The 20,430-nt window shown below is 45.8% G+C and overlaps 1 protein-coding gene across 5 annotated transcripts in view; it reads right to left on the reverse strand.

Moving 5' to 3' along the window:
• The window catches only part of trappc9 (trafficking protein particle complex subunit 9), a 282,398-nt gene that overhangs the window by 64,646 nt on the left and 197,322 nt on the right, over positions 1–20,430 (reverse strand). For all 5 annotated transcript variants that reach the window (XR_003871657.1, XR_003871656.1, XM_029732083.1 and 2 more), the window contains 2 exons: positions 8,520–8,673; positions 4,347–4,437 (listed from right to left, as the gene is read on the reverse strand). Coding sequence is in view for 3 of the 5 variants with exons in the window: in XM_029732083.1 (XP_029587943.1) it covers positions 4,347–4,437; positions 8,520–8,673 (245 nt within the window). In the remaining 2 variants the exon portion in view is untranslated. The remainder of the gene's footprint in view (positions 1–4,346; positions 4,438–8,519; positions 8,674–20,430) is intronic.

Below are 20,430 nucleotides of genomic sequence, written 5' to 3' on the forward strand. Positions count from 1 at the left end.
GCTTTTAGAATTGTTTGCTAATTTATAAAAAAACAAAAACAGAAACACCTAATTTACATAAGTATTCAGACCTTTTGCTATGAGACTCAAAATTGAGCTCAGTTGCATCCTGTTTCCATTGATCATTCTTGAGATGTTTCTACAACTTGATTGGAGTCCACCTGTGGTAAATTCAATTGATTGGACATGATTTGGACAGGCACACACCTGTCTATATAAGGTCCCACAGTTGACAGTGCATGTCAGAACAAAAACCAAGCCACGAGGTCGAAGGAATTGTCTGCAGAGCTCCGAGACAGGATTATGTCAAGGCACAGATCTGCGCAAGGGTACCAAAACATTTCTGCAGCATTGAAGGTCCCCAAGAACACAGTGGCCTCCATCATTCTTAAATGGAAGAAGTTTGAAACCACCAAGAATCTTCCTAGAGCTGGCTGCCCGACCAAACTGAGCAATCGGGGGAGAAGGGCCCTGGTCAGGGAGGTGACCAAGAACCTGATGGTTACTCTGACAGAGCTCTAGAGTTACTCTGTGGAGATGGGATATACTTCTAGAAGGACAACTATCTCTGCAGCACTCCACCAATCAGGCCTTTATGGTAGAGTGGCCAGACGGAAGTCACTCCTCAGTAAAAGTCACAAGACAGCCTGCTTGGAGCCAAAAGTCCCCTAAAGACTCTCAGACCATGAGAAACAAGATTCTCTGGTCTGATGAAACCAAGATTGAACTCTTTGGCCTAAATGCCAAGCGTCATGTCTGGAGGAAACCTGGCACCATCCCTACGGTGAAGCATGGTGGTGGCAGCGTCATTCTGTGGTGATGTTTTTCAGCCGCGTGGACTGGGAGACAAGTCAGGATCGAGGCAAAGATGAACGGAGTAAAGTACAGAGATGTCCTTGATGAAAACCTGCTCCAGAGTGCTCAGGACCTCAGACTGGGGTGAAGGTTCACCTTCCAACAGGAGAACGACCCTAAGCACACAGCCAAGACACCTCAGGAGTGGCTTCGGAACAAGTCTCTGGATGTCCTTGAGTGGCCCAACCAGAGCCCAGACTTGAACCTGATCGAACATCTCTGGAGAGACCTGAAAATAGCTGTGCAGCAACGCTCCCCATCCAACCTGACAGAGCTTGAGAGGATCTGCAGAGAAGAATGGGAGAAACTCTCCAAAGACAAGTGTGCCAAGCTTGTAACGTCATACCCAAGAAGACTCAGGGCTGTAATCCCTGCCAAAGGTGCTTCAACAAAGTACTGAGTAAAGGGTCTGCATACTTATGCAAATGTGATTTCAGGTTTACATATTTTATACATTTGCAAAAATGAAAACAAAAACTGTTTTTGCTTTGTCATTATGAGGTATTGTGTGTAGATAGTTTTTTTCCTCATCAATGTAATCAATTTTAGAACAAGGCTGTAATGCAGCAAAATGTGGAAAAAGTCAAGGGGTCTGAATACTTTCAGAATGCACTGTATATAAAGAACTACATGGCACACAAACTAAACTAGTAATTGATTGTAGAGAAACTGTTGAAGAAGCGATGATGATAAACAGTGAAAAAAATAGGTTAATGCTTACAAAATCAAGAGAAATACTACTGAAAAAGAAAAAGGGTAACTAATAGAATTTACCAAATGATTGTTTGTTGAGGCTCGGTAGAGCGGAATGAATCAAGATGAAAATGCTAACGTAGAAGTAATGCAGTGTAGCCTGTTTACCTGGCTACTTCATTCCCCTTCACAACGCACACTGAAACAGTACTAATAAAGGGAGGTACCAGACATTTAAATACACCTTACATTGCTACTCTGTAAAATGTCCTCTTCCCCGCCAAGGCATTAGAGAAAGTGACTTTAAACACTAATATTGATTATCATATCGGTGTTTGTGTGGGTGTGTGTACTCTGCTCTGTAGTAGCGAGGGTGTTGCTGCTCTGCCGCTGCCTAAAGGGGGTAATCACTTCCTAATGGTCCCTAGCTCTATAGGGCGGACTCCCTTACTCCCCATTCAATAAGGCCCTGAGCAAACAGGAAGGCATAAAGACCCTTTCTGTTCCTGCCACTTTTCCCGTTTCTCCTTTATTGGAAATGTCCACAATTAAATATTCATGGGTTGCTATGGTAGTGTGAAGAAGTTCCATGTTGCTCGAGCTTTGAGGGGAGAGACAACAACAACAACAACGCTCATGATGAAATCAGAAGCCTCCTTTCCATTACCCATCAACCTTTACATAACCATAAGCTCTTTGTAACTTAGGCAATACAGTCAACAACAAAAAAAGAAGACCTCTGAGGAAACGAGTATCAGCCTCATCTTGTAAAGTGAGAAAGGTTTTCTGTGGAGGGAAATACTGTGCAAGTCACTGTGTCCTGGTGGGGCCCTGATACCCTTCATTAGCTTTACCAAGCTCTGTAATGTCAATATTATTTGTCTACAAACAGAAGATTGACTACACAATTGTTCCTCTCATGTGGCTGTGCGGCTGGTTTGTCGAGAGAAATACTGTGCCACGTTAGCTCCAAAGCTTTGGGGAAACTGGCCCAGACTGGTTTATTGGGCTGTGTGAGCTAAGGAGAAGCAGGGGAGCACGGGGGCAGAGGAGCGAGACAAAGTCAGTGTAGGATCATCTGTGTATTCAGCTCAAAATTAGGGGAGGAGGTAGCCAGCCAGCCCAGGGACTACACTAACAACCAGGATGATTTAGCTCCTACAGCTCTGTTCACGTTCACTGCCTTCACCCATACAGCAGCTAGCTACTGCCTGTAAGCTATTGGGAGTCTGACTCCCTGGCAAGGCCTTAGACAGTGGATAGAAAGGGCTTCACTCTCAACCCAGTTCAGAGACATGACAGTGGAAGTCAGTTAGAAATGATACTGTCATCTTGTTCTGTAATGGTACAAAATCATTGTAATTTACGAATGAATAAATGGTGCGTATGAGTTAATGATTCTGTTGACACATACAGTAGCTGATCATCAATGATATCTCGGGGCAGAGTGACTTCTGTCATTATCTATCATTAGGGACACAGTCGAGACATCAGGACAAATAGACCCTCATTAACCCAATTACCCCTCACCTAAACTAGGCCACAGTGGAAAGCAAACGAAAAGACACAGTAGATCTGATTCAATGGAAGTAAAGAACAGTATCTTTATGATCTCTTCCAACATGGCCACAACCTAGAAAGACAATGCTATACACCACACTCAAAACACATCAGAGAAACCATGTTGTACCACACCATTCACAGCTGAACACATCGCTGTAGGAAAATACAGTATACTTAACACGAGGCTAACAGCCAATCACGTGTCTACTGTAACAGTCTAACTTGAGTGCAGCCTGTAGCCGTATGGTATTAAACGTGTCAGCCCACTCTGTAGCGATCGTTTGATCCTCAGGGAGAATGCTACAGAGAAGGCCCGTAATTGAGACCCTGATAGCTACTCTGATAACACCATTCTAACAGGCTGGGAGAAATGAACTGCATTGGAATCATAGAGGAGGACAGTGCGCACACGGACGCACGCGCACACCCCCCTCCGGTAGACTGAGATGGGATGACGTGCTCTTCAAAATGACAGAATCAACTTTCCTCAGAAAGTAATAGACTAGGAATTACATGAATACAATGCCACAAGATCTGGGTCCTTTGAACACTCAGACGGAAGCTAGATTGGAAAATTGGTCAGGAGAACAGAAGAGAAGCGAATTTGTGCCGCCCTCATCTACCACGAGATATCTGTTGTGTCACCGTCACAAACAGATGGCCCTCTTGCTGCCAAACCAGGAGACACTGAACTGACTAATGAACACACTCACTGACCTCCCCCAAAAAAAGCCACACTGTTCGTCGAAAATAAACACCCACACACACAAACACATACACCCACGCACGCGCGCACAATAAATAAACCAAAGCTGATAGTTTCGACGGCTGTTCACAGATGGCGAGGCCCAGAGAGGGAGGGAAGCTCCTCCAAGTCTCTCCGTGGTGTCCCAGGGTGCTTCACACGTCCCCCAGCCACTCCAGTCTGCCTCCTGGCAGCTCCCTAAAATAGCCTAATATACATGCAAATAGAAAACACGACTGGAGACCAAAGTGGTGGATCGTGTGGGCTGCAGTGTTAATAGCCAGGTGCAGTGGTTTGGGTTCTTTGGGTTCGGTACCCCCATAGGAACGATGGTGATTGAGTCTTTCGATCCTCATCGTGATCCATGGTCATAATGTCCGTGGACAGATCATTTGAGTAGGGACAAACATACCTTTCAGTGGCTGTTCTTCAAAGGTAATGCCAAGCATCTCATAGATGGCACTGTGTGTGTGTGTGCATGTGTACTCACCCCACTGTAGAGGTGCCAGCTGCAGGTGCTCGAGGACCAACTGGTTGAGGACTCCCTCCACACTGGCCTCTCCCTGGCGACGGACAGACGGGTGGGCTAGGGTTAAGGACTACACACCGGACCGGGGGGGCTGGGGCCTCAGTCTCTCTGATGACGTTTGTAATAAATAGAGGGAAAGGATTTACAGGTAACAATGTTCAAACTAAGGTACACAGTGCCGTGACATTTTCACTCCCTTCAACTGGATGAGGAAAGGGCACAAATCTTTAGTGACAAAACTAGACTCTAGCCATCCAAGTCATAGACTGTTCTTTCTGCTACCGCATGGCAAGCAGAACTGATGCACCAAGTCTGGAACCGACAGGACCCTGAACAGCTTCTACAGTTGAAGTGGAAAGTTTACATACACCTTAGCCAAATACATTTAAACTCCGTTTTTCATAATTCCTGACATTTAATCCAAGTAAAAATTCCCTGCCTTAGGTCAGTTAGGATCACCACTTTATTTTAAAAATGTGAAATGTCAGAATAATAGTAGAGAGAATTATTTATTTCAGTTTTTATTTCTTTCATCACATTCCCAGTGGGTCAGAAGTTTACATACACTCAATTAGTATTTGGTGGCATTGCCTTTAAATTGTTTAACTAGGGTCAAACATTTTGGGTAGCCTTCCACAAGCTTCCCAAAATAAGTTGGGTGAGTTTTGGCCCATTCCTCCTGACAAAGCTGGTGTAACTGAGTCAGGTTTGTAGGCCTCCTTGCTCGCATACGCTTTTTCAGTTCTGCCCACAAATTTTATATAGGATTGAGGTCAGAGTATTGTGATGGCCACTCCAATACCTTCACTTTGTTGCCCTGAAGCCATGTGGAACTATGCTTGGGATCATTGTCCATTTGGAAGATCTATTTGCGACCAAGCTTTATCTTCCTGACTGATGTCTTGAGATGTTGCTTCAATATATCCACATCATTTTCTTCCTCATGATGCCATCTATTTTGTGAAGTGCACCAGTCCCTCCTGTAGCATAGCACCCCCACAACATGATGCTGCCACCCCGTGCTTCACTGTTGGGATGGTGTTCTTCGGCTGGCAAGCATCCCCCTTTTTCCTCCAAACATAACGATGGTCATAATAGCCAAACAGTTCTATTTTTGTTTCATCTGACCAGAGGACATTTCTCCAAAAAGTATGATCTTTGTCCCCATGTGCAGTTGCAAACCGTGGTCTGGCTTTTTTTATGGCAGTTTTGGAGCAGTGGCTTCTTCCTAAGTGTATCCTAAGTGTATGTAAACTTCCGACTTCAACTGTACCTCCAAACAATCAAACTGCTAAATAGTTAGTTAAATAGTTAATAACCAATAGCTACCCAGACTATCTGCATTGACCCTTTTTGCACTAATCTCTTTTGACTCATTACATACGCTGCTGTTACTGTTTATTATCTATCCTGTTGCCTAGTCACTTTATCACTACCTATATTTACATATCTACCTCAATTACCTCATACCCCAGCACATCGACTCGGTACTGGTACGAAGCATGTGACAAACAAATTCTGATTTGAAAACAAACTAACAAAGTGGCAAAGATACACCTGACAAATATACGAAAGAGAGAGCGAGAGAGATGGAGAGAGAGAAAAGGATATATGAAGTATGACTCTCCACTGTAGCTGTAAATTGGCTGTAGCCCCGTGGTTGATAGATAAGCCTGTGGCTCCCTGGTTGCCTAGTGACTCTGTTAGGAGAGCTGAGGGCTCGAGGCAGACGGACTCATGGTTGGCTGCTGGCTGGCTGGCCATTACTATACTGTGCATGTAAAGTACATCTTCTGTTCTACATGTTGCATAGAAAGTCTCTCTGCAAAGTGCTCTAGGCTTGGTGTCAGACGCAGTACCAGACCAGGCTACATACAGTAGAAACACATGAACCGCCACCACGACAGTCTTTAGCTGAACGGTCACTGAGACTGGCTTTTCCGAATGTTGCGTTTAAGAAATATAATATCCAATTACAAATCCCATTCCGGGTAATGCAATGAGAACCCTGAAAAGTAAAACTTCCTTAACAACCCAAAGAGTAATAAAGATATATCTACTGGACTATAAGTGGAGTGAATTATGGTAATAACCATCCTCTTTGTGTAATAGGTCTCATAATAAGCACTGGGAGTAACTAACAACCTCTCCTCACAACTCAGAGAGAAAACTCATTATGTATAAAGCCTACAGAGCAGTCCTCTCCTCGGCCAAGTTGTTTTTCAAAAACGCCCACACGTCCATGTCTTCTAGCCTAGCATGGTTTCTGGGAGCAAAACTGCAACACTGCAAGTCAACCTGTGACTCCAATCCGATTGGTTGGCTCAGAACCCACATTTAGCTCTGCCTGTCGAGTCCTTCTGTTCCTTAACACTCAGTAACACTAACTTATCAGAGGAGATTGAGAGAACAAAAGAGTACATTAAGGTTGTAGCCGTTGAACCTTTGCTTGGTGACATCTTAAGGCTGTCTGTTGTAGCGCTGACTAGGGAGCTAATGCTGCTAACGCAGAGAACTCAGATAAACAGAGCTGTCGTAAAGACTTTAGGTTGATAATATGTTATGATAAAGACAACCTGCTCCTCTGGTCCACCACACAGCTGACAGCTTGAATAATAACTGGAATAATACTGTGCTGCTCTAACACCTCATAGCGTTAAAATGACTGGAACAGACAAAGTAACACCACAGTTAGAATGACTAGAACAGACAAAGTAACACCACAGTTAGAATGACTAGAACAGACAAAGTAACACCACAGTTAGAATGACTAGAACAGACAAAGTAACACCACAGTTAGAATGACTAGAACAGACAAAGTAACACCACAGTTAGAATGACTAGAACAGACAAAGTAACACCACAGTTAGAATGAGTAGAACAGAAAGTCCCCAGCATGGCAGAACTAGAATATGGAGTGAGGAGAGATGATGTGTAGCTAGCTGCCTGTCACACAGGCTCCTACAGGGCATGGTGCTGAAAGCTGCAGATGTGGCACACAGACACTGTGACATTGAACTAGGCTGGAGGAAACTACAACTCCGTTCTGACATCCATCCGTCCACCCAACGGCTCCGGGCCTGGCGTCACCGTGACGTGCCTGTGTCCTTGCCGTGTGGACGGGCACAGGGACGGGGGCTGGGGACAGGAATGGTTGGGTAGTGAATGGGAGATATTCCATTAATGCTAGGCCAAGTTGCATGGCAAGGAAAGCAGTGAGTTAAAGGGTTTCTGAACACCTCCTAAATCAGAACTAGGATATAAACAATGCATGTTATTATGAATAAACGCTAAGCCAAGTGACCCAGATAATATTATGAGATTGCAAACCTTCTGGTCACAGTCTTAGTTTTCTATACTTAAAAACAAATTTCTTTCTGCAAAAGTTTTTCCAACATAATTTCAGTGCTTGGTTGGAGATGGTGTCGTGTCTTTTTGTGAGGAGGAAGCCGACGGTTTAAACGGCACACTAACTAGACCTGCATTATCCTGTCCGGGAGAAGGTTTTAATATCTCTCCTAATATGATGGACCAGCCTCAATAACAATCACACGCCCCAGTTCAGAGCTGAGCTGACTTCTGTCATGCACAGCTCTCTGACCTACCCTCTGAGAAAAAACGACATTAGCTAGTAACATCAAATACTGCCGTCCCTCCTGTCCGCGCACACACATGCACTCTGCTGCCAAACCGCTCGCAGATCAAACAAATGCATACAATCACAGGAGTGTTTATGCATTACTAAAATGGAAAATACAATATGAAGGCAAGTTCAACAGCACAGGGACTCCGATGAATTATTAATTGTACACTTCCTCCCTGTAACAACTTGACAGGCCATTCTAAACAACACTGAGTCTGTGTATTGGTAGCAGCCCCCTCATTACCTAAGAGGTTCTGATGGAGCGCCCTGCCTGCATATTGACTAGGGATATGTCTCAAATCGCACCTTATTCCCTATATAGTGCACTACCTTTTCTTCAGGGCCCAGGGCTGCACGCACATTTGGCCATACGTTCTTCCATCTGTCAGTGCAGTAGAACAGACACACACCCTAGCCAGGGGACCTCCAGATGTAGCATCTAGATGCCTTCTAATAGGGTTCTGTATACATCCAACAACAACAAAGGATATGATGTTCCAGGTGATGCCCAGGGTGCTGTTGATCGTAGAGGCCTGGGCGTGAAGCCTCTCCTCCTCCAGCAGTTTGGGGTTGGTGTAGCGCACGGCCTCCTGGTCTGGCTGGGGCAACGTGTCAAAGTCAAACTTATCCACCTGGATCGCCATCCTAGAGGGGAGGGAGAGAGGAGAGGAGAGAAAAGGTTAGACACACAGGAGACAGAGACTTGAGTATTACTGAGCCATCCTACAGGGGCAGAGGAGAGAGCAAAGGTTGGACATACAGGAGACAGAGACTTGAGTATTACTGAGCCATCCTACAGGGGCAGAGGAGAGAGCAAAGGTTGGACATACAGGAGACAGAGACTTGAGTATTACTGAGCCATCCTACAGGGGCAGAGGAGAGAGCAAAGGTTGGACATACAGGAGACAGAGACTTGAGTATTACTGAGCCATCCTACAGGGGCAGAGGAGAGAGCAAAGGTTGGACATACAGGAGACAGAGACTTGAGTATTACTGAGCCATCCTACAGGGGCAGAGGAGAGAGCAAAGGTTGGACATACAGGAGACAGAGACTTGAGTATTACTGAGCCATCCTACAGGGTCAGAGGAGAGAGCAAAGGTTGGACATACAGGAGACAGACCCCCAACGGCACTGCCCCGCTCAGAGGAAAACAGTAGCACTTGATTCAACAACATCATAAGTATTGTTTTTGTTTGCAAATAACTGGTCTCACTTCTCAATTTGTGCTAGAAAGTATTTCAGCAGGTAGTCTACACACTATAAAGAAGAATAGTAACGTCTAAACTCCAACCAGAACATATTGGTCAGATGATCAGATCAAATCATTTGATCAGGGAAGTTCCTTGTATTTGGTTTGGATTTACTGACATTTTAAAAGCAGAGATCAAAAGTATAAACAGTCTCCCTCTGAAAACATGAACATGTTGAGATATAAAGAAAGACAGTAAACTATTGGAGATACGCTGACAGAGGAGGAAGAAGGAAAGTGAAGCTTAGCCACAGACAACATTATATTTCAGTTCACCATTCAAAATATAGCATTAAACCAAATCAAGATGGTTAAGTTTGTGGATCTATTCATTCCATTCCATATAAATATAAAGGTGATCAATGGGGAGCAGTCCACAGAAGAACTCAATGTAAACATACTGTATGGCTTTGACAAGACAGACAGGAGTCAGTGGTGGAAAGTATGGAGTCTCCAGCCAGGGGCTTTGTAAAGACAGCACAGACATATATTGCAGATAGATTGTAGCTTCCATCAATTTAATTGTCTGCATCATTTCCAATCCCCCATATACATTTTTGGTAAATATCGATTGCATTTGGAAAGTATTCAGACCCCTTGACTTTTTCCACATTTTGCTGCAGGAGGGACTGGTGCACTTCACAATATAGATGGTATCATAAGGAAGAAAATGATGTGGATATATTGAAGCAACATCTCAAGACATCAATCAGGAAGTTAAAGCTTGGTCGCAAATGGGTCTTCCAAATGGACAATGACCTCAAGCATACATCCAAAGTTCTGGAAAAATGGCTTCAGGACAACAAAGGTATTGGAGTGGCCGTCACAAAACCCTGACCTCAATCCCATAGAAAATGTGTGGTCAGAACTGAAAAAGCATGTGCGAGCAAGGAGGCCTACAAACCTGACTCAATTACACCAGCTCTGTCAGGAGGAATGGGCCAAAATTCACCCAACTTATTGTGGGAAGCTTGTGGAAGGCTACCCAAAATGTTTGACCCAAGTTAAACAATTTAAAGGCAATGCCACCAAATACTAATTGAGTGTATGTAAACTTCTGACCCACTGGGAATGTGATGAAAGAAATAAAAGCTGAAATAAATCATTCTCTCTACTATTATTCTGACATTTCACATTCTTAAAATAAACTGGTGTTCCTAACTGACCTAAAACAGGGCATTTTTACTTGGATTAAATGTCAGGAACTGTGAAAAACTGAGTATAAATGTATTTGGCTAAGGTGTATGTAAACTTCCCACTTCAACTGTATGTCCACATTTCATCAGTGAATGAAACACTGCTGTGCTCTTCTCTGATGCCATCCATCCATCCTGATCCTGCTACTGTTCTGTTCTCAGTGGCCTGGCAGGAGACCAGTCTACCAACCAGCCCAGACCACTGATAAATTATGTATCTAGTTAGACCAAACACACTGAGGCTCCCAGCTTCCCGCTCCACGGTGTGTGTTTATGTATGTCGGTGTGTGTATGTGGTCAGGTTCATTTACTAACAGGAGGCAAAGAGAGTTCATGGCCTGAGGTTAAAGCAACAGAGACACATCCAGGATTCAGTTCTGTATGCCTCTCAAAAACAAACGTCTTACTATTTACTGGGGGCAACATTCATGCCTTAAAAGTATCAGTTGGATGCAGCCTGAGCAGTCTAGAACATTGACACTGCACCGTGCGGGTCGAGAAGGAAGGCAGTGGAGGAAGACAACCGGAAAAGGGAGAGAGGGAGAGAGGGATGCAGAAAAGGAGAGGTGAACATTTCTGCTCCCGGGGCCTGCATGGTGTTAAGCGATAGAGAGAGGGAAGAAGGGAGGGAGAGAGAGGAAGAAAAAAGAAGAGAGAAGACGAGGTGAAAGTGTCTGCTCGCAGGGCCTGCATGGTGTGAAGCGATGCAAAAGGCATCAGATTCAAACTCTGTTTCTGCTGTGTTATCCAATAGCAAACTCCCATGCAGTCCGCCGTCTTAGCCAATAGCCACTTCCCCTGCTGGCCTGCCATAGCCAATAAGAGCCCACGGAAGGAGACGACACAACCTGCCCCGCACTGGGTTGGCCACCTGTGGACCTCACAGAGGAGTGATTCAAGGCTAGCCTGTTCCCAGATCTCTTTCTGCTGTCATACATGATACTATCCACTCAAACAGTCACAGTCACACTCTGGAGTAGAAGGGAAGTCAAATCCTCTCCTCTGCACGCATACTGGTGTCTATCTACCATTCCACTAACTCTGTGAAGTAACTGTTAAAATAATGCATTATCCCTGATTATCTCTCTAGCAGAATCAGATTTCATCTGTCTTGGCTCTTTGTTTTATTTCATTCATTCATCTATCACTTAAACTGCATTATAACATTGTCGATTTTAAAATCAATATTTTAAACCAATATAAAACCTACGAGCATGTTATTTCTGGCCTGTGTGTAGTTAATGGTGATGGATGTGGTAGTAAATGAACAGGCCGTGACAGAGAAATTGATTCCCCCAGCAAAGTGAAAGTGATGACGGTGTCGTGAGGACAACAGTCAAATCACAAAGACATTCAGAGAAACAGCTGCAGGGCCCAGGTTTTTTATCACCGCCCAAATCTTTATGACACTTTATAACTAGTGACTGTCTGTCTCCTCCACTTCCTCTCGCTCTGTTTCTTTCCTTCTCTTGTCAGGCTCTTAGATATTCTCCCTCTCTCTCTTTCTCAATCTCACTGCCATTTTGAACTATTTCATGTGACGGAAGGTACAAACTGGAGAGCAAATCAAGTGCACCTATAGGCCTACCGCTGGCAAATCAGATAGCTCAGATCCCCGTGTCTGCAGCTTCCACCAGCCCACAGCGAAGTTGATAGTCCACTACTGCAGCTAGCGACTGGAACGAGATGCAACAAACACTCCAACTGGACACTTTTATCTCCCTCTCTTCATTCAAAGACTCAATCATGGACACTCTTACTGACAGTTGTGGCTGCTTTGTGTGATTTCCCTTTGTGCTGTTGTCTGTAAACAATAATGTTGGTACCATGTTGTTATGTTGTGTTGCTGCCTTGCTATGTTGTCGTCTTAGGTCTCTCTTTATGTAGTGTTGTCTCTTGTTGTGTTTTGTCCTATATTTATGTTATATATCTTATTTGAAATTATAATAATCCCAGCCCCCATCCCTGCAGGAGGCCTTTTGCCTTTTGGTAGGCTGTCATTGTAAATAAAAATGTGTTCTTAACTGAGTTGCCTAAATAAAGGTTAGATAATAAATAAATCAAAAATCTCTCAGCTTCTTAAGGAAAAAGGTGTCTATTTCCATTTTCTCTGCTTGGTACCACAACTCTGGGTCGATATATTGATGTGTGTGTTCATCTGTGGATCTCAGCTAAGAGATACTCAGCTCACTGGTCCCAGAGGAGCTGTATCTATACGTACAGAGAACACCGTGCAGTTCACACAGTCACAACCAACAGACCGCTCTGTGTGTGTGTGTGTGTGTGTGTGTGTGTGTGTGTGTGTGTGTGTGTGTGTGTGTGTGTGTGTGTGTGTGTGTGTGAGAGAAAGAGAGACATTTTTTTTTATAGGGCCCTATAAAATCTGAGTTGCGGAAAACAGACAGAATCCAGATATTAAAACGGAATTCTACAATATTCAAAAATATATTGAATTTAATCCTTCTAACCCCCCCCCCCTAAAAGATTTAGATGCACTATTGTAAAGTGGTTGTTCCACTGGATATCATAAGGTGAATGCACCAATTTGTAAGTCACTCTGGATAAGAGCGTCTGCTAAATGACTTAAATGTAAATGTTAACAGGAAATCAACTAAATGTATTGAACTTATTAGAAAATGCATTACTTTACCGAAGTTAATCATAAGACATGAACAAAATGCATCAGTGATTTGTGTTTTCCTGCAACTTTCTGAAATGGCACAGGAATGGCCGGTGCGTACGTGTAGTCTACTCTGCTTAGCCGTTAGCGATAACGCTAATTACGACCGTCTGTCGGTACATGGAAAGGCTTTCCGACAAACCTTCTCAATTAAATGTCAACTACAAAGTAGCTTATGCCTACCTGGCAGAATGATATCATGACTATTTGCATCAATCCAGTGGCCATTTGTTTTGCAATCACATGAGAGCTACAGAAACACCGCTAACCAATCACATGAGCGCTACAGAAACACCCGCTAACCAATCACATGAGAGCTACAGAAACACCGCTAACCAATCACATGAGAGCTACAGAAACACCGCTAACCAATCACATGAGAGCTACAGAAACACCGCTAACCAATCACATGAGAGCTACAGAAACACCGCTAACAGTGTTCCTGATGCAGTATAAGCATTGATATGGATTTAGAACATCAAATGTTTTTCTATTAAAAAAAAGTGAGATTTTGAAAGTGAAAACTTGAAAAAAATAAAACAGAATCACGCAAAAAACGAGAAAGAGTCTGCTGCAAGAGTCTGTGTGCTCTCTGAACACACACCGTCCTCCAAATGATGAATCCCCACACACACACGAGAAACATTGTGTGTATTAAGCAGTGAGCATCCAGAAGCCAGAGGTGGAAAGGTGAGAAAGGGAACGCTTCTGTAGTTTAATTAGGATGTGAGTCAGCAGCTTTGATGTGTAATACTCTGCTGCATTCTATAGTGTTCAGACGACAGCTTTACAGCTGTATATCTAAGATGGTACTTGTTAAATCCTATACACTAACTGAACAGGAATTAAAAAGTGTACCTAATGACAGGGACAAACGTCAGTCTTTAAGCAATGTGTGGATGTCCATCTCTTTGTATTGCTTGGTTTATATGACTGCCTGGAGTGTGCACACACCCACACACACCCACCCACCAAACCCACCCACACACCAAACCCAGAGGGAGGGAGGAAAAGCAATGCAATTATCATTTCACAGGCCTCCGTTACAAAGGACAGCAGAAATTAAATACCAATTAAGAGCTCGGGGCAGACAAACGAGAAGCTCCGGCTTTAAATGCAACACACGCACGTACAGTAGGCAGGCACACACACAGTCCACCGGAGGCTGCTGAGGGGAGGACGGCTCATAATAATGTCTGGAACGGAGCGAATGGAATGGATCAAACATCTGGAAACCATAAGTGGTGCTGGGTTTATGTCCCTGACTGAAGTCCCATCTTTAAACCAGCACTGCTTTAATTTCTTCAGTCACATTGAGCCATCAAATGCCTTGTTCCAACAACGCAAATAGTCTATGGGATTGTTCTTTTGTGCATAAACATAGAATAGGTACTGTAATTAGACTACTAACAATTCTGTACATTTCCCAAATTAGGTCACGTCTCAAACAGGTGCCTATACACCTCATGTCTAACAGTGGGATAGAGCATACTGCATAGCCCTGCTGCTGGACAGGGAAGGGTTAACAACAATCTCATTTCTACTCAACCACTGCCGCGCTTCTCTTATGAATTGATTGTGGCGTCTTGCAGGGTTTAAACATAATCTAGTCTATTACTGCGGTCTGAGAAGGCAGGGAGGACTAGGGGCCGCCTTCGAGGGTCTTCAGACCTAATCCCCATCCAAGATCACCCTCCCTTCATTCCCTCCACCTCCAGACCATATCACCCCCTCCACCTCCAGACCATATCACCCTTCCTTCACCCTCCTCTTCCTCCCTCCACCTCCAGACCACATCACCCCCTCCACCTCCAGACCATATCACCCTTCCTTCACCCTCCTCTACCTCCCTCCACTTCCAGACCATATCACCCTCCTCTTCCTCCCTCCACCTCCAGACCATATCACCCTCCTCTACCTCCATCCACCCCAGATCATATCACCCTCCTCTTCCTCCCTCCACCTCCAGACCATATCACCCTCCTCTACCTCCCTCCACCTCCAGACCATATCACCCTCCCTACACCCTCGTCTACCTCCCAACCATATCCCCCTCGTCTTCCTCCCTCCACCTCCAGACCATATCACCCTCCCTTCACCCTCCTCTACCTCCCTCCACCTCCAGACCATATCCCCCCTCTACCTCCCTCCACCTCCAAACCATATCACCCTCGTCTTCCTCCCTCCCTCCACCTCCAGACCATATCACCCTTCCTTCACCCCATCTCCATCCACCTCCAGACCATATCACCCTCCTCTTCCTCCCTCCATCTCCAGACCATATCACCCTCCCTACACCCTCCTCTACCTCCCTCCACCTCCAAACCATATCACCCTCGTCTTCCTCCCTCCACCTCCAGACCATATCACCCTCCCTTCACCCTCCTCTACCTCCCTCCACCTCCAGACCATATCACCCTCCCTTCACCCTCCTCTACCTCCCACCACCTCCAGACCATATCACCCTCCTCTTCCTCCCTCCACCTCCAGACCATATCACCCTTCCTTCACCCCATCTCCCTCCACCTCCAGACCATATCACCCTCCCTTCACCCTCCTCTACCTCCCTCCACCTCCAGACCATATCACCCTCCCTTCACCCTCCTCTACCTCCCTCCACCTCCAGACCATATCACCCTCCTCTTCCTCCCTCCACCTCCAGACCATATCACCCTCCCTACACCCTCGTCTACCTCCCAACCATATCCCCCTCGTCTTCCTCCCTCCACCTCCAGACCATATCACCCTCCCTTCACCCTCCTCTACCTCCCTCCACCTCCAGACCATATCCCCCCCTCTACCTCCCTCCACCTCCAAACCATATCACCCTCGTCTTCCTCCCTCCCTCCACCTCCAGACCATATCACCCTTCCTTCACCCCATCTCCATCCACCTCCAGACCATATCACCCTCCTCTTCCTCCCTCCATCTCCAGACCATATCACCCTCCCTACACCCTCCTCTACCTCCCTCCACCTCCAAACCATATCACCCTCGTCTTCCTCCCTCCACCTCCAGACCATATCACCCTCCCTTCACCCTCCTCTACCTCCCTCCACCTCCAGACCATATCACCCTCCCTTCACCCTCCTCTACCTCCCTCCACCTCCAGACCATATCACCCTCCCTTCACCCTCCTCTACCTCCCTCCACCTCCAGACCATATCACCCTCCTCTTCCTCCCTCCACCTCCAGACCATATCACCCTCCCTCACCCTCCTCTACCTTATAGAGCATGAATATGTTCATGCATGTCACCTGGGAGAGAGCACATGAAATGATGTTTATTTTATTCCTACAGTAAGATAATTAACATTTGAATGTGTTTAAGCTTCCTGCTTCCTCCATTCAATGTGAACATCACCCTGCAATACTCATTGCATACGGGGAATGGGGAAATGTGAACACTTACCACTTTAAAAGCAATGGCTTTGCTGTAACTGGGCTAGGGAACGATGCCCAAGGGAATATGTAGTGACACAGGTAGCTAGTTTATGTGTGCAGACATAAATACAAATATATATTTATATACTATAAATACAAGCACAGTTCGAATCCCCGAGCCAACAAGGTGAAGAATCTGTCCATGAGCAAGGCACTTAATCCTAATTGTTCCAGTGTCACTGTTGATCATGGCTGAGCCTGGCCGTGACCTCCGTGACCTCACTCTCCGATGGTGTCTCAGGGGGAGTTGGGATATACAAAAAACACATTTCCAATTCACACATGCCTATACATTATTTATTTTTTTAACACACACACACACACGTGGCCTGTAGCCCTCTCTAACAGCCAGACCTACTTCATGGGTGTAATAACATGGTCCTGATGGAGACAGTTTTCTGTGGAATGACCTCTGTGTTTAAATGATGTGATGCCTGGGACCAACAGCACACGATAACTACATTAGATTGTGAGGGAGTCCATTTCAGCCCTGCTCTGAAATGCTGTGAAGCATCTGATTGCTGTAAGTGTCGGTTCGTCTGAATATGTCGGGCTTGGAGAAAAACTAACACACACAGAGGAAGGGAGAGAGGGGCACGCACACACACACACACACACACACACAGTAGCGTTGCGTCACGGGGGTGGGTAAGAAGGAAAGAAACTGACAACTACAATTCCCCTTTTCACTCACAGATGTATATCATAATCTGATCATGCAATTATGTCTTCTGGTTCTCCCATCTTAGACCTACAAATGTTACCAATTATAATTATACACACATCCATCTTTTCCTTTGATTATTCAACCAGCAGAGCAGAACACTTCATCTTAACCTGCACATGAATCCATTAGAGAGAGAGAGAGCCAGAGAGAAAGAGGATGGGAATGGGGGACAAAAGATAAGTGTTTCTATCAAAGTGTTTCTGCTGCCGCTTTAACAGTCAGTGACTGCACTGGGGTGAGGCTGAGAGGAAAATAGAAAAATCAGCAATGTGTGTCTGTGACTGAGTGTGTGTGTGACTGAGTGTGTGTGTGACTGAGTGTGTGTGTGTGTGTGTGACTGAGTGTGTGTGTGACTGAGTGTGTGTGTGACTGAGTGTGTGTGTGACTGAGTGTGTGTGTGACTGAGTGTGTGTGTGACTGAGTGTGTCTGTGACTGAGTGTGTGTGTGACTGAGTGTGTGTGTGTGACTGAGTGTGTGTGTGTGACTGAGTGTGTGTGTGTGACTGAGTGTGTGTGTGTGACTGAGTGTGTGTCTGTGACTGAGTGAGTGTGTGACTGAGTGTGTGTGTGACTGAGTGTGTGTGTGACTGAGTGTGTGTGTGACTGAGTGTGTGTGTGTGACTGAGTGTGTGTGTGTGACTGAGTGTGTGTGTGTGACTGAGTGTGTGTGTGACTGAGTGTGTGTGTGACTGAGTGTGTGTGTGTGTGACTGAGTGTGTGTCTGTGACTGAGTGTGTGTGTGTGACTGAGTGTGTGTCTGTGACTGAGTGTGTGTCTGTGACTGAGTGTGTGTGTGTGTGACTGAGTGTGTGTGTGTGACTGAGTGTGTGTGTGTGACTGAGTGTGTGTGTGTGACTGAGTGTGTGTGTGTGACTGAGTGTGTGTCTGTGACTGAGTGTGTGTCTGTGACTGAGTGTGTGTGTGACTGAGTGTGTGTCTGTGACTGAGTGTGTGTCTGTGACTGAGTGTGTGTGTGACTGAGTGTGTGTGTGACTGAGTGTGTGTGTGACTGAGTGTGTGTGTGTGACTGAGTGTGTGTGTGTGACTGAGTGTGTGTGTGTGACTGAGTGTGTGTGTGACTGAGTGTGTGTGTGTGACTGAGTGTGTGTGTGTGACTGAGTGTGTGTGTGTGTGACTGAGTGTGTGTGTGTGTGACTGAGTGTGTGTGTGTGTGACTGAGTGTGTGTGTGTGACTGAGTGTGTGTGTGTGACTGAGTGTGTGTGTGACTGAGTGTGTGTGTGTGACTGAGTGTGTGTGTGTGTGACTGAGTGTGTTGGTGTGACTGAGTGTGTGTGTGTGACTGAGTGTGTGTGTGTGACTGAGTGTGTGTGTGACTGAGTGTGTGTGTGACTGAGTGTGTGTGTGACTGAGTGTGTGTGTGTGTGTGACTGAGTGTGTGTGTGTGACTGAGTGTGTGTGTGACTGAGTGTGTGTGTGAGACTGAGTGTGTGTGTGTGTGTGACTGAGTGTGTGTGTGTGTGACTGAGTGTGTGTGTGTGTGACTGAGTGTGTGTGTGACTGAGTGTGTGTGTGACTGAGTGTGTGTGTGACTGAGTGTGTGTGTGTGACTGAGTGTGTGTGTGACTGAGTGTGTGTGTGACTGAGTGTGTGTGTGACTGAGTGTGTGTGTGACTGAGTGTGTGTGTGTGACTGAGTGTGTGTGAGACTGTGTCTGTGTGTGTGTGTGTGACTGTGTGTGGGCAACTGAGTGTGTGTGTGTGTGCAACTGAGTGTGTGTAACGCGTGACAATGTGTGTGTGCGCGCGACAGTGTGTGTGCGCGCAACAGTGTGTGTGTGTGCACGACAGTGTGTGTGTGCGCACGACAGTGTGTGTGTGCGCGCGCGACAGTGTGTGTGTGGGTGTGCGCGACAGTGTGTGTGTGTGTGTGCGACAGTGTGTGTGCGTGCGACAGTGTGTGTGTGCGTGCGACAGTGTGTGTGCGCGCAACAGTGTGTGTGCGCACGACAGTGTGTGTGTGCGCACGACAGTGTGTGTGCGCGCGCGACAGTGTGTGTGTGCGCGACAGTGTGTGTGTGGGTGTGCGTGACAGTGTGTGTGTGCGACAGTGTGTGTGTGTGTGTGCGACAGTGTGTGTGTGTGCGACAGTGTGTGTGTGCGTGCGACAGTGTGTGTGTGTGCGACAGTGTGTGTGTGTGTGTGCGACAGTGTGTGTGTGTGTGTGCGACAGTGTGTGTGTGTGCGACAGTGTGTGTGTGTGTGTGCGACAGTGTGTGTGTGTGCGACAGTGTGTGTGTGTGTGTGCGACAGTGTGTGTGTGTGCGACAGTGTGCGTGTGTGTGTGTGTGTGCGCGACTGAGCCCAGGGCTCTATTTATGCTTGAGCTCATGTGCTGACAGTGAGGCGGGCGGTGTGGAGGCGGGCGAGAGCAAGACGCTATTTTTAGACTGCATGCGGCTGACTCCCCGTAACCCCCGGTTACCAGCAGCCTCAGGGCCGACTTCATCTCCATCAATACCGGTCCTGCTGTATCACGTGCACACGCACACACACACCTCTATCAGATGGGCAGCTGTAGAAACAGATCTATACGAACAATTACAGTATGGATATACAGCATGGACATGCCTCAGTGCAGGAATCTGCTAATGAATTGATCAACATACTATCTAAATTCAGTCAATGCAGAGTTTGCAGACAGGGACATTATAGAACGCGAGGTTTCTCTCTATGAGGACAAACAAAGCTTTGAGAACACACTGTTGGATGTTGAAATGATACGCTTCATTAGTGAATTATCTAGTAGGTTGGTATATCTAATGATAAAACATCTGTTTGGGTTTCAACTAGATGAGATTATAGCTGTGAATGAATTGGATTAGAGGTAGATCAAGAGGAAAACACAAGATGTTGCCTGGCCTGAGGGTTTCAACTGTTTACAAGTTTCAGAAGACAAAGCAAATATAATACTATGATTCTGAATGTGTTTTGATACTACAGCACTATATATTTCTCACCTTACTTACATTTTGATGCTATCACACACACACACACACACACACACACACACACACACACACACACACACACACACACACACACACACACACACACACACACACACACACACACACACAGGTGAGC

The sequence above is a fragment of the Salmo trutta genome, chromosome 34, assembly GCF_901001165.1.
Source record: "Salmo trutta chromosome 34, fSalTru1.1, whole genome shotgun sequence".
In the NCBI taxonomy this organism is placed as follows: Eukaryota; Metazoa; Chordata; class Actinopteri; order Salmoniformes; family Salmonidae; genus Salmo; species Salmo trutta.